Raw genomic sequence first — 14,629 nt, 5'->3', positions numbered from 1 at the left:
CACGGGCCTAGTTGCTCCGCGGCAAGTGGGATCTTCCCAGACCAGGGCTCGAACCCGTGTCCCCTGCATTGGCAGGCAGATTCTCGACCACTGCGCCACCAGGGAAGCCCTCAAACACTCTTTATACCTATAAATATATCTTTATCTGGACTGTCGCTTTCCTCAAGCCTCAGAGAACACTGATAATTACTTTTCTGAAGGCTGATCTCCATGCGTTTGTGCTATCCTCCAGTCTCCCCCAGTACCTTAATGATGCATTAATTGTCCTGTCTCTTTTCTGTTTCTTCCTCTCTACTGTCTTCCTACTCCTCTCTACTCCCTCTCATCAGCATTTGAAAGTGACACAAATCTTTCTCATCCTTAAAAAGAAAACACAGTAACTTGAGTATATTGTTCCATGCAGCGAACAATTTGGTGTACTTACTCTTACTTGACGTCTTGTAATATTTGATGTTGCTATTAATTCGCTCTTTTTTGAAATTACCTCCTTTCTTGGTTTACATGACATACTCCTGTTTATATTTGCAAATATTTTGCTATTCCTTCTCAATCTGGTTCACGATACCTCTTTCTTTATCCCTCACTTACATTTTGGTTTTTCTCAAGAGCTAGTTTTTGGCTCCTTCTCTTCTCCCTCTGTGTGTTCAGCTGGTGATCTCACTCACACACATGGCTTCAGTTATTCTCTATGTGCTGATGATGACCAACTTCACATGTAGCCCAGACTTTTCAACAACAACCATAGGTACAAGAAACAATGGAAAACTATTTTCAAAGTATTAAGAGAAAAAAATTAAACCTAGTATTTAAAATTATCGCTTAAATATAAGGTGAAAAAAATAATGTCAGGACTACTAGGTCTCAGATCACCTGATACACACTGTAAAAATACTCTTGAAGGAAATTCTCCAGCAAGAAGCAAAATAAATAAAGTCAGTAAGAACTAAACGTGAGTAAATAATTTAGTAAAATTTCTTGTCTAAACAAGCAATGACCAACAACAACAAAAATCTATCAATTCATAATTTAAATGCTAGGAAATACCAACATGAGGTAGGTTGGTATTGGAGTCCAGAGAGACACAAGAGCCTGCTAAGGCATTTCTGTTGGAAGTAAAGGGGAGAGAGGACTATAAATATTGCTTTCCTATTACTGTAGGAAATAAATACATAAATAATAAATATAAAAATGGGTCTTAATTAGTTGAGATAACCACCAGAAGACTAAAACCATAATGTGTGATTTTCAAACCAGCAGAGTAAAATTCAGTTTATCTAATGGAAGTTAGTAAAAGAGGGGAAGAGAAGAAACAAAAACAATATGTAAAATAGAAAATATGAAGGAAGATGGTAGAAATAATTTCTAACAAATAAACCTATGTGAATTCATTAAACTCACTTTTGGTAAGACAGGGACTCTCAGCTTAGATTTTGAAAAGATGTAATAATATGCTATTCATAGAGATACACTTAAAATGATAATGTTATAACCATTCCAAAATTATCTATGTGTAAAAGAAAACGTAAGAAAGGTAGGATATTTGTAACAGGTAATGAAAAAGACAAAATCAGTTGATCCTGAATGATTTTATCTTACATCATTATAACTTTCCACGATAGCTCACTAGCTGAGAGATTGCAATCTTTGTCCTAACAGAACCTAACTCCTCCCAATATATTCTGCACATGACTTTTCTCAATAAAATGTGATCTTGTCCTGCTGCAGCTTTTTTACTATCATTTCCCCATTGCCTGCAGGCTAAAGTCCAAGATCTTTGGCATTTTATTCAAAACCTTCCTCTGAGGCTTAACTACTTCCTCATTACCTTCCTAATCCTCAATTTCTTGCCCTCTCCTCTTCTGGCTTTGAATATACAGAAATGTTTTCATTTTATTCTTTATGCTCCTATAATTGCATGATACCATATCACATCACATTAAATTACTTTGTCTCCCTGACTAAATTGTAAACCCCTGGAAGAGCAGGGACCATGTAGTTCCAGACTCCAGCAAGATGCCTGTCATACACTACAAGTTGTGCTCAATGAATAAATGAATCCGAGTCAACAAATATTATGTTCCAAGGGCTAGCTAGACAGTGTTAGACTCAGACCAATAGGTAAGAAACAAAAATTTAGGAATTAGGTTCTTGTATAAAGGTTACAATGAATGGTTTTTTTTTCAGCTCAAAAAAGATAATTATTTTCTGAAGTATTAATTATATTGTATGAATATTTTAAACAGCACTCTTTGGTTGCATGTGACAGAAAACCAACTCACATACGTTAGTTAAATATTTATTTATTTGTTTGTTTGTTTGAAGGATATTGGGCATATCTCACATAGCACTGCAAAGGTGAGGTAGCCCTAAGAGCACTCAGAACCAACTCTACTGCCGATTATCCAGGAACCAATACAGAATCAGTTTTGCTGACAACTTTGTATACCTAGATCAGATTCTGAAAATATCTGGGGGATGATTTCCTAAAGTCTGAGATGGTCCCAAGGTGAAAACACCCTGTTTGGCAGATGCATTAGGCTGCTATATAGGCTGTTTTGGGAGAACCAGTCTCAGCCAATCTGATATTCCTTGTTATTATTTGTATGGGTGTATGATAGCCTTGATTGTCTGGCATCAATCAGGAATAAATACTGTCATGGAACTTTCCAGATAACTGAAGCCTAACTCATTTAGTTTGAAAACTTAATTTTAACTCTTCATGCCTATCTTTCTAAAAGAGAATATATTAACTAGAATGTATTGAGGATAACTTGGGTAATGTAATGGGGCATGAGTGAATGCAGGTGGCAAGAGTCTATGAATGCCCGCCAGTGGGCACCAGCATCATATACTACAATCTTTATCCAAAGGGACAAATTTTTATTAAGGCACACAAATATTTTCACAGAAGGGAAGTGCCAGATTTAAATTTTTTTTAGTAATCAATTCCAGATAAATTAATACGGTAATGAGTTATAGGGAAAGGGAGAGAAGAAAGCTCATATGCTTGTTGTCCTCCCTGAGTGTTTTTTGGGCTTGCTTCTCTGTGACATCTTCTATTTCATATTAGAATTAGTTTAATTGTACACTTGGGATCATCATTCTGTAAATCAACTTTGAGCTCTTCTCTGGAGACCAATACAAGGTACTTGGAAATTTGCTAATCTCTGTAGAGGTGTGTGTATTGGACCCCGAAGGCACTGCTGAGATGTTGTCCATATGCTGCAGAAATGTATATTCTCCATTTTCCTCATTTCTAGGTCTTTTCTGCCTTCCCAGGAGCCATTCTTTGTTGCCATTTTTTTTCTTTTGGCTGCCCTGTGCGCCATGCGGGATCTTAGTTCCCCGACCAGGGATTGAACCCATGTCCCCTGCAGTGGAAGTGTGAAGTCTTAACCACTGGACCACCAGGGAAGTCCCTTTGTTGCCATTTTGAGTTTCTGGCATCACCTTTCTTTTTTTGTTTCTCAACATGTTTTGGCATTTGTATTATGTAGATTTTTTTCTAATATGTAAAAATCTTTTTTTCTGATTATAACTAAGTGTTTATTGTAAAAAGAAATAGGAAAACATTAAAGGTTTAAAGAAGGAAATTTTAATTACCTATTACTATATGTATGTGTGTGTGTGTGTGTGTGTGTGTGTATAACCATGCTGTGTATTCAATTTTTCAATTTTGTAAACATTTAAAAATTGTAGGTATTATAAGCATTCTACCACAAAACTGTTTTGGGGGCTTACCTGGTGTCGCAGTGGTTAAGAATCTGCCTGCCAATGCAGGGGACATGGGTTCGAGCCCTGGTCCAGGAAGATCCCACATGCTGCAGAGCAACTAAGCCCGTGTGCCACAATTACTGAGCCTGCGCTCTAGAGCCCATGAGCCACAACTACTGAAGCCTGCGTGCCTAGAGCCCATGCTCTGCAACAGAAGAAGCCACCGCAATGAGAAGCCCGCGCACCACAACGAAGACACAACACAGCCAAAAATAAATAAATAAATAAAATTTTAAAATATATATATAATTTTTTAAAAACTGTTTTGGAATGAGAATGAAGATGGAGATGATGAGATAAATAATATTGACTTAGTGGTTCTTTTGTTCCAGGCCCTCTTCTAACCACTCTTCTTATATTCATTCAGTTAATCTTCACATCAATCCTATGATGCCTTCATTTTATACTACAGGTAAAGTAGCTGTAGTACAGAGAGTAACTTGGCCAATGTTCCATAACTAGTGAGAGAATATGTATTTTTTAAGCATTTTCTTATATCAATAAATATTTCAGAAGCCCAAATGATTGAGTAAAGTTTCATCACATGAATACAACATAATTTACTATTATTGTTAGACATTGATATTATTTCCCATTTGGATATCTTTCAGAGGATGCTGCTGTGAATAACTTGGTCGGCAATTTTATTTATTTCCTTATGATACATACTGTTTGTAAAATGATGTGTTAAGCGGAGAAAATTTTTATGGCTCTTGACATTGCCAATTGCTTTCTAGAATGTCACTGCCCATTTATGAAATGGTATATGAGGGTTCATGAAATGGTATATGAGAGCATATACCTCATTACACTTTACAAATAATATACATACAAACACTATATATATATATTTTTTTATTTAGTAACAAGGATTTTATTGTTGTTGCCAGTCGACGGGGTTGCTCACAGCACTTCTCTACCCTCATTCTCAGATGAGGAAATTGAGTGAACCCTAGTGCTTACGATCTTCTGTTTGTTACTCTTCATTACCTTTGTCACTGTTTATTATTCAGGACCACTGATTCACTACCAGGTATGCATATTTGATACCTGTTTCCACATAGATCCAATTCTATCCAGTAGTAAAACAGAGCAACAAAACTAACTAGACAACTAGGTCATGCTATACTAGCAAATTTGATCCACATACTAACCAGCATTAAAACAAAACAAACAAGCAAGCTAGGCAATAAACTCTGTACTTTGGTAGCAAATTTGATTGACACTCAATTCCAGAGTTAATAGCCATGTTCAGAACAGTCCCTTCTGACAGTTTTGTGAGTCAGCAGGGTTTTCCCCTTATTTCCTGGTTCCTGGCCTTACTGTATGTGTAGATAAGGAAGGTATATAGGACATTGAATTAAATATAAAATGTTTCCTGCATATGGAACCTTGGCTACATGATGAAAAAAAATAGGTCTAAAATGGGAACCTTTAAAAATTCTTTTCTGAAAAGTAAAATGTAAGAAAAACTGGTTAATGTGGGATTTTAGTTATGTCTGATAAATGAAAATGCTATTAAAGTTCCCCATACTATTATTCTAAAAATATTTATTGATTGCCTTGTCTGGATCACTTGGCTTAGTTCCACCTGCCTGCAAGTAGGCCTCACTAATATAGCGATGGATCTATAGAGAGAGAGAGAGAGAGATGGTTCAAAGTAACAAAACTTCCTGGGTTCACCACAGCTAACATCATACTCAATGGTGAAAAGTTGAAAGCATTTCCTCTAAGACCAGGAACAAGACAAGGATGCCCACTCTTGCCACTTTTATTCAACATAGTTTTGGAAGTTGCAGCCACAGCAATCAGAGAAGAAAAAGAAATAAAAGGAATCCAAATTGGAAAAGAAAAGTAAAACTGTCACTGTTTGCAGATGACATGATGCTATATGTAGAAAATCCTAAAGACATTACCAGAAAACTACTAAAGCTCGTCAATGAATTTGGTAAAGTTTCTGGATACAAAATTAATATACAGAAATCTCTTGCATTTGTATACACTAACAATGAAAGATCAAAAAGAGAAGTTAAGGAAACAATCCCATTTACCATTGCAGAACAGTATGGAGGTTCCTTAAAAAACTGAAAATAGAGTTACCATGTGATCCTGCAATCCCACTCCTGGGCATATATCTGGAGGAAAACATAATTCAAAAAGATATATGCACCCCCAATGTTCATAGCAGCACTATTTACAATAGTCAAGACATGGAAGCCCCCTAAATGTCCATAGAGAGATGAATGGATAAAGAAGTTGTGGTATATATATGCAATGGAATATTACTCAGCCATAAAAAAGAGTAAAATAATGCCATTTGGATGGACCTAGAGATTATCACATTAAGTGAAGTAAGTCAGACAGAGAAAGGCAAATATCATATGATATCACTTATATGTGGAATCTAAAAAAATGATATAAATGAACTTATTTACAAAACAGAAATAGACTCACAGACATAGAAAACAGATTTATGGTTACCAAAAGGGATAGTGGGGATGGGGGGAAGATAAATTAGGAGTTTCAGATTAACATATACACACTAATATATAAAAAATAAACAACAAGGACCAACTATATAGCACAGGGAGCTATATTCACTATCTTGTAATAATCTATAGTGGAAAAGAATCTGAAAAAGAATAGATACATATTTTTATATATATATAAATATATATGTATTCAGTTATATATATTTCTGAATCACTTTGCTGTACACCCTCAAACTAACACAACATTGTAAATTAACTATACTTCAATAAAAAAGGTCACACAGTATTAATGTAGTAAATGTGAATATGAATAAACTTTAGATTTTCCCTATTTTGTGGACAAAAAAACACAGAAAAGAAACAACAACAACAACAAAAACCTTCCTGAGTTCAAAATTCTGACTCTATCACTAACCAGCTGTGTGACCTTACTAAATTTGTTGGCCCCTCTTTGCCTCAGCTTTCTCATTTGTAAAATGTAAATAATAATATTACCAACCTCCAAGGGGCTCTGTGAAATAAAAATAATAAAGCAGAAATTCTCAGAGCACTATCTGACACTTAGTAAGAGCTAAGTAAATGTTAGCTATTCTTATTATTAGTATTAGATAATAATAAATATTATTGTTATTATTATTATATGTATTCTAATTATTACTGCAATGAAAAGTTGCTTGCAACTTCTCTCTTAATCAGGCTGTTTTTGGAATAGCATTAGTATAATTGCAGCTATGTTTCTAGAGCCAGCCTGCCAAAGAATCAACTTGGAAATGCTTCTTGGCTATGGGAAAAAGAATACCTGAAAATCTGAGGCTTGTACTCTACTGGCCCAGTTCATGTAGCTGGGCTTCTGTTCTCCAGATTGATCTCCAGATTTTGACTAACTCTGGTTTAAATACTACTTAAGCCACTTACCAACTAAGGTTGCAGGCAAATTACTTAACTCTGAGCCTTAGTTGCCCATCTGTACTGCCTTTCGATATGACATCCTTTCCCTTTAGAGGGCCCTGCTCTTGCCCTTTGCTGGCTGTGCCTTTCCTAGGGCTAGCTTCATGGGCATGAGACCTGTGTAGTCATATATGGCCCTGCACTCAGAAAAGTTCTATGCTTGATTTAATGCTCTGCTGTAGTTGTCTTTTTTGTCTTTGAACTTATGTTTTGTAAGTAGCGTCTGATGGAACAGTGGATCATCCATCTAAGCAAAAGAGATACATGCAATATGTGTGTCCACCATTTCTTGCCACTCCATTTGTATATAGCATTCATGATGTCCATGAGCAAAAATTCAGGTGAGCTCACAAAGCGTTGGATTTCAGCAAGACTCAAAGTGAGTATAAGGTAAACACGTTATGTCTATGACTAAGTAGATGGTGCCCTGACAGCCTGAAGAAGCTGTGCTTTCAGTTTAATCCAGAACTTTTAATGCAGAAAGAAGGCAATGACATTTCAAGAAACACAAACAACCAAGAAACTGTATCATATCCTTTCTTATTCATGTTATTTCCCTTTGTTAACCAACTACTCATATTGATAAATGATGACATAGAATGAAAGGGGAAAATAGAGCAACCCGTAGTTCCTTTTCCTTTAAGTCCTTCCTTACTCACCAGTGAGCCAAAGGTAGAGAGTGTATGGCAAGCAAGATGTGGAATAAAAACACTTGAGTTAGTTTTGTGCAGTGTTTTCACTATTTTGGCAAGAATGAAATACATATGTATGTATGAGTTATAAAATACAAATTGTGTATTCCACATACATGTTAAATGCTCTTATATGTGCATTTAGAACCAGCATTGCACAATATAAAGATGAATGGTAAAAGTCACATGAATACTTTACAATTGTAATTTTTAGAATTTAGAACAACTTTAAATAATGAATAAAATTACCATGACAAGCCAAGAAAGGTTATGGGAGAAAGGAAAAACTCTATATTTTAGTAGCTTTAATAATATTATTTTTTACTGCTACTTAAACAAGGGGTTCTGCATTTTCATTTTGCACTTGGTCCTCCAAATTATGTAGCTCATCCTTTCTGTGGAGTAAGGAGTCCAAAGGGCCAAGAGATTGTGCCCATCCAATGAGTAACTCCCTTCCCCCTCCCCTTCTAGAACACACTACACATGCCTGGAATCTGAAATTCCCTGATAAATAACTGATCCTTCTTCCATGGTCTGCATGGGCCAGAACTAACTTGGGTGCCAGCGTCAGTTTTCCCCAGGGCAGATTGCATCAAAGGTGTGTGCATTTTCAGGCTTGAGAGAAGAACAAAGGGCAGATGTTGATGTGCTGCGTGGGTTGAGAGGGCCATACCCATGTACCTGAGGTCCCTCAGGGTGAGGACTGGAGTTGGGGAGGGTAGGAAGAAAAAAGGGTGCTCCATGGCCCATCTGTTCCTGAGCTGCCATGTTCCAGCATGACATTGAGAGGGGTCTAAGAATTTTAAATTTGAATCTGGCCTTTCAAGTCATAATGAAAGTGTATTTGTCAAGATAGGAGATAAACACATTTAATAGATTGTTAGCCTGATTTATATTGGCATATTTAGAGACTTGGTATGTGGATCTCCATTTATACTTTTGCCTTAGGCTTCTCAAATATTGGGGGGGGGGTATGGATGTAAATATGTAAAGCACTTAGTGCCTGACATTTAGGAAAAACCCAGTAAATGGTGGCTATTATCATTATCAGATAATATAGCAAATAATGATGTTAATAATGTAGCACCATTCTCTTCTTGGAAAGGCCCTACTCACCTGTGCCTACCCTTACACCTCTTCTTCACCACCCAGTAGGTGGGGTGATAGTGGTAGTGGTAGTATTCTGCTTTCCAACCCCTAGATACTAAGGCCTTGCTCAAAATAGACTGATTGCCTAGACCCTTAAAGTGCTGCCTCAGGTCCCACAGCCATGCCCTGTGAGTAGGATTAGCTGAGGCCCAGTGCCTACCTGAATCATGCATGAGCTTGGTATGCCCTCTGCAGTTTGAATTGCACTGTCCATTCTGCAGCTCCTCATATGCTTTTTGTCTTTTTTCCTAATGAATTTGAAATTTAGGAAACTATTTATCTCTGTGATAGTTAAAATAGGCTAAGAACCACTTAACATTTCCCTTTTTGCACTGGGTGCCAGGAACCAGGTAAAATAGACTTTTCTCAATTACTATAACTATGCATTGCTTAGGCTTTCTAATTCAATGAATTTCCTGTCCTCATTATTTAGTTCTTACCTGGATTGTCATCTTTGTTTCTGTGACATTTTATTATAAGCCTCCTTGAACACTGTTTTGTTGATTAATCTTCTCTTTCTTTGTTTTAATGAATCATTCTAACAAACACGCTTTGGAAAGCATGTTATTTGGAAATATTTTGGCATTTCTTCAAAAGTCTAAAATGTAGAATTTTTGGGGGGCAGGTGGATCCATTGAGGTCATATGTCAGGTAGTTATTTTTAGGCATAATTTTTAAAAACATAGTGCTTATATTCTCTCTCTCTCTCTCTCTCTCATTCTTTTGCTGGTATTGATATCAACAGACTATCAATGAGTGAATGAAAATAATTAGATCCCTAGAATCACCCCAGAGTGCATCTGGCAGTAGATTTTGCCCAACCTGTAATATGTAGTAGTATTTGGAGAAACAGAGATTTGATTAAGGTCATTTTATTTCTTTTCTTTTGCTTGGTTTTCCCTCTTTATTTTGTACTTACTGCCAGACATCATGAAAGTGGAAGCATCACTTCCTCTGGCAGACACTACATGTGGATTAGCTACAAAACCATGGATTCTTAAAATAGATGCTTCTCCTAAAATAGTGCCTACATACTGTGTATGTTAATTATCTACTTGCTTGTTTACATGCTGACCAGCTATAAAATTCTTGAGAGCAAAAACCGTACCTGGCTTGCTTACCCATTTTATACTTGTCATCTAACGGAGTGCTTAGGATACAATGTAGGTACTTTAAAATATATGTTGAATGGATAAATGACAGTCTCAAGCACACAGACAATATGCTTAGTGCAAAACTAGGGATTTTCAGAGAAGGTGTGATGAGAAGATAATTCAATGAGGGAGTTGAAGGGATTGTCAAGGGAGGACTTGAAGTGACACACCAAGACATCTAGGGGCTGAATAGAGAAGGAGATAATGGACTAGGTAAAAAGAGGCAATCAAATGATGAGAGGTCATCATAAAATTATAAAGCCAGTTCCATGGGGGAGTAAGTAAACAACTCAGAGGATGTGTGACTAGAATAAGATATGAGATCTTAAGATTTCATAGGTAGAGCTGTTCTAGGTCATTACTATGTCTAGATTGTGTCCTTGGAAGTATTAGGTCAAACCATATGGAATTGCCAATATTCTCCCATTTTTTATTTATGATCTAGTCCAGTAGTTTGCCAACATTTAATGGAGATGGGGTGAAGATCAAGGAATTTTGAAGCTAATATATTGATTGACTCATTCATATAGATTCTGATAGCAGGCAGAGTGATTTTAGGAGGTAAGGGGGAAAGAGTGTTGTAACTCAAGGGCCTGTCTTGGGTGAGATTGGTAGATTACAGTGAAGACAAAGGATGAAGGATGGCATAGATCAATGACGAAGGATGGAGGCTTTAAAAATGATACAATAGGAGTAATGGCCTACTTTGGAAGTTGCAAAGGGGAGCTTGGAGAATACTTCTCTCAATCAACCCCTGGTACTTGGGTATTGGGAGAAGGAGCAACCTCTTGTAGAGAAAAGGGAGTCCTCCAATAAGAGTTCAGGCTCAGTTAAGTAAAGGAGGCAGAGAAGACATTCACAGAGGAAGCAGGATAAAGCTGTGGTTCCAGATGAGAAAGTCTAGGAAGGACACAGGCCTTTATTTGAAAATCCTAAGAGACCAATGCCTAGAATATATTCATCACATTTACCCACCTACTTAATTCACCAATCAGAAACTAAAAAAAAAAAAAACTAAGGTCATTGTAGGATAATGATGGCATAAAGCAAGATTTTGGTTTATTTTTATCACATATGACAATCCAGGTCCATTTTGCAACAAGCTGCTTTATAATCCAGAACACATAAGAATGTTTTCCTCACTGTTCTCTATTTTGTCTTACCTACATGCTGACATTTACCTCTTTTCCTTGAAGTATCATCATACATTCCTATGCAGTTCCCCACTGTATCCCAAGGTGCATCCCATTAATTTCACCCAAATGGGAAATTACAGTCTCAGTGAGTGACTTCTTAGAAATTTTCCAAGCTAAACTGATGGCAACCATATTCTATGGGGCTGAATTGGGGGCCTCAGACTCATTTTTCCACATGGGGCAGGTGAATGGCCCTCTAGTCAAGCATATGTCCTAGTTTCGTTTTGTAACTTTAAGAGAAAGACTACAAGCTGATCCTCTGTCCATTTGGTTGACAAAGCACCTGGATGTGTCCTCAATAAACAATACTGAATTTTAGGACATCACTGTCTTCCTTGCCTCAGAACTCTCTGCTGTTCTATTATAACAAACATACATAAGAAAAACTAGTCTTTCTTAGACTAAAGGACATACAATCCATTCATTTCAAATTTTGTCTTTGGAGCAAACTCAGGAGCTATTTGCTAGTTTTATATTGTTTGGGCCCCTGTATAATAGTCTTTCCTGAACAATGCCAGAGTGTATTGTAACACCACAGTGAAGTGTGATTACAGTGAAAGATGTGATCAGTGCTATATTAAACTTGTTGTAATTGTTATATGGGTGTTCCTGAGGCTACTGTCCTTAACACCACAGTACCCTAATATATTGAGGATCTGTAGATGAAACTTCACATGGGTCTCAACTAGAAAAAGCCATGCTCCTCCTGACCCTATGGTTTGTTTTTCACTTTAGACTCTGTAAATCTTTGATGTGTGACCTGCCGATAGCAATTGAACAGGACATTATATTTGGCCTTGGATATGCTGAAGCTTCCTCTAGTTTTTATTATATATTTACTTCACTCCATTTCTTTATTTTCTTAGTTTTTAAACATGTTTATTGTATGTATCTCTAAGATGCCTCAAATCCTATTTTGAAATCTTTGAATCTTCCTTTAAGGAAAATCGATAAATAAAGAAATAAATTTGGAGTCTATGTAGAAACAGTCTTCTAGATATTTTGTATTCAATCAGAGAGTCACCCGCACTTTAAACTAATTGTGCTAATGGACTGAGAACTTGAAACAACTTTCACAAGAATACTTGCCGTTGGAGGCACTGGAATGTGTGATTAGTCCTTGATGGGAACTGCCGTACTGCTAAGTCTATTTGTCCTTTTTCCTTTTTCTTCTCCTTCCCCTTTCATCTGTCATGACCATAGCCTCTTCCACCTTTATTTAGTCCTTCATGTAGTCCTCAAAACCTCCCTCCTCCTGATGCTTCTCAAGCGTAGCACTGATTTATCCTCAAATGTTCTATATTGCCTATAAGGAAAAGGCCAAATCTTGCTCATCTTTTTGTACTCAGGGTCTAGCGTAAGCCTGGAATGTAGTAGTCATCTAATGAACACTTACTGAATGAACCGAATTGCATTACATAAGGTAATGCATATAAGGCATTAGTAGAGCACTTGGCACAAAGTACAAAATAAATGTTTATTTCTCAATCACTTTCCTTTACACCTGGCCTGAACCTACTTTCCTACTTCATGTCCCACCACTGTGGCTTTAGGCATCATCAACTCTTGTAATTGCATGCGTATTATGTACATTTCTATGCCTATGGAGCCCTTACCATGCTGTTATTTCTTTCTACAATGCACTCTCTTTCTTAAATGCATCATCCTTGCCCAAATCTAGTGAAAAGAAAACATAATTCTGGTGATGTTGGTCCAAATCTCCTCTATAACAAACCATGCCTTTCATATTTAAATAGTTTGACCTGGTTGGGCCTTTCTGGCATCTTTCACATAGAATTACATGTTCTTTTATAACTGGCAAAGCTCCTTAAATCAAATTAAAACATACTTCCATTTATTGATGCAAGCACCCCTACTTTCTACTACTCAAAATCATTAATAAATGAACAATAATTAAACTTTTGGATTTGAATAAGTAGTTTTTATGCATATGTATCTGGTTGTTTAGCATTTTATTTCATTAAATTGCCTCGTACAGGAAGTCAAAATACATTTTATAAGTTTTTATAATCAAAAAAAAAGATGGATGATTTGTTTATTTTGGGGAAAACTCAGCCCAAGGCTACTGATAGCTGTAATTCCCCTAGCCACTTCCACATAATTTTTAAAATGTGAATGCCAGGAATGGTACTGTTGATATTAATATCAGGACAAGGAAGAGAAGGACTAGGTGTCTCTGGAGGAGTCTCTGGGGGAATAAACAAAGATACTTGCGCAATGTTAGAGATTTCTGACTTCAGGTTGACCTTATCAACAGCCTGTACAGCAATGAAGAGATCTGTGCCATTTGTAAAAGTGATGTCTTCTGGTTTAAACACAAAGACTTCCTCTGAGTTGGCCTCCTTTGGGATGAGGTCAGTGGTGTTCACTTGAAGTGAATCATTGAACTTGTCTCTGAGATCAAGAATATTTGTGCTTATTCCAATGATGTACTTGTGAGCTTAAAAAAGAAAGAAAGAGAGAAAAAGGATGTGACTTGTAATTCTCAAGTCTTAAAGAAGTTTTAAAAAATCTGTTAGAAACAATATCACCATCCCATAAAATACTAATAAATAAATGTAAATGACGGTCCATATTTATAAGCATTAGTATCTTCTTTTACATTCTTATTTTTATATCCCGACAGAGTGATAAATATAAAACTGGATCAGGCTTGACTTAAAGCCTAGGTCAGTATTTCTGGCCATAGCACCTGACTGAGAGAGGAGGTTAATTACTGCTTATTATTTTATTATTTGTGCTTCTCAAACTTGACCGTACATACACATCATCCAGGGATCTTAAAATGCAGATTCTGTTTCAGTAGGTCTGGGGTGGGGCCTAAGGTTCCACATTTCTAACAAGCATTCATGTGATGCCCATGCTGCAGTCCACAGACCATACTTTGAGAGGAAAAATCTGGTAGAACCTGAGATTTCTTCCAAAGGACAGCTCTGCTCCATAGATACCTATGATCTTTTCCCAATTCTCTCCAGGAGTCATTACTAAAAATGAGGTTTATTAAAGCAGCAAGCAAGATTGGCAAGATTGCCAAGCAAACGGCTTGGCAAGATTTCAGAAAAAAACTGAGAATTGCCTGTTCCTGGTTGAAACATCTTACACCCCTTTGGGCCAGTTTTTCAGAATCTAAACTTCTCATGTTTAAAAATCTTAAGCTTTCATTTCAGAGGATGTTCAAGATCCCTCCACATGCATCACAACAC

The 14,629-nt window shown here is 36.7% G+C and overlaps 1 protein-coding gene across 1 annotated transcript in view; it reads right to left on the bottom strand.

The window, feature by feature from the left end:
* Nucleotides 1-13,477: 13,477 nt before the first annotated feature.
* The window catches only part of CLCA1 (chloride channel accessory 1), a 37,817-nt gene continuing 36,665 nt past the window's right edge, over nucleotides 13,478-14,629 (bottom strand). Inside the window, exon 14 of the mRNA XM_007173053.3 lies at nucleotides 13,478-13,866. Coding sequence (XP_007173115.2) covers nucleotides 13,478-13,866 — 389 coding nt within the window. The remainder of the gene's footprint in view (nucleotides 13,867-14,629) is intronic.

The sequence above is a fragment of the Balaenoptera acutorostrata genome, chromosome 1 (genome assembly GCF_949987535.1).
Source record: "Balaenoptera acutorostrata chromosome 1, mBalAcu1.1, whole genome shotgun sequence".
Lineage (NCBI taxonomy): Eukaryota > Metazoa > Chordata > Mammalia > Artiodactyla > Balaenopteridae > Balaenoptera > Balaenoptera acutorostrata.
This window is presented reverse-complemented; position numbering and strand designations above follow the sequence as displayed.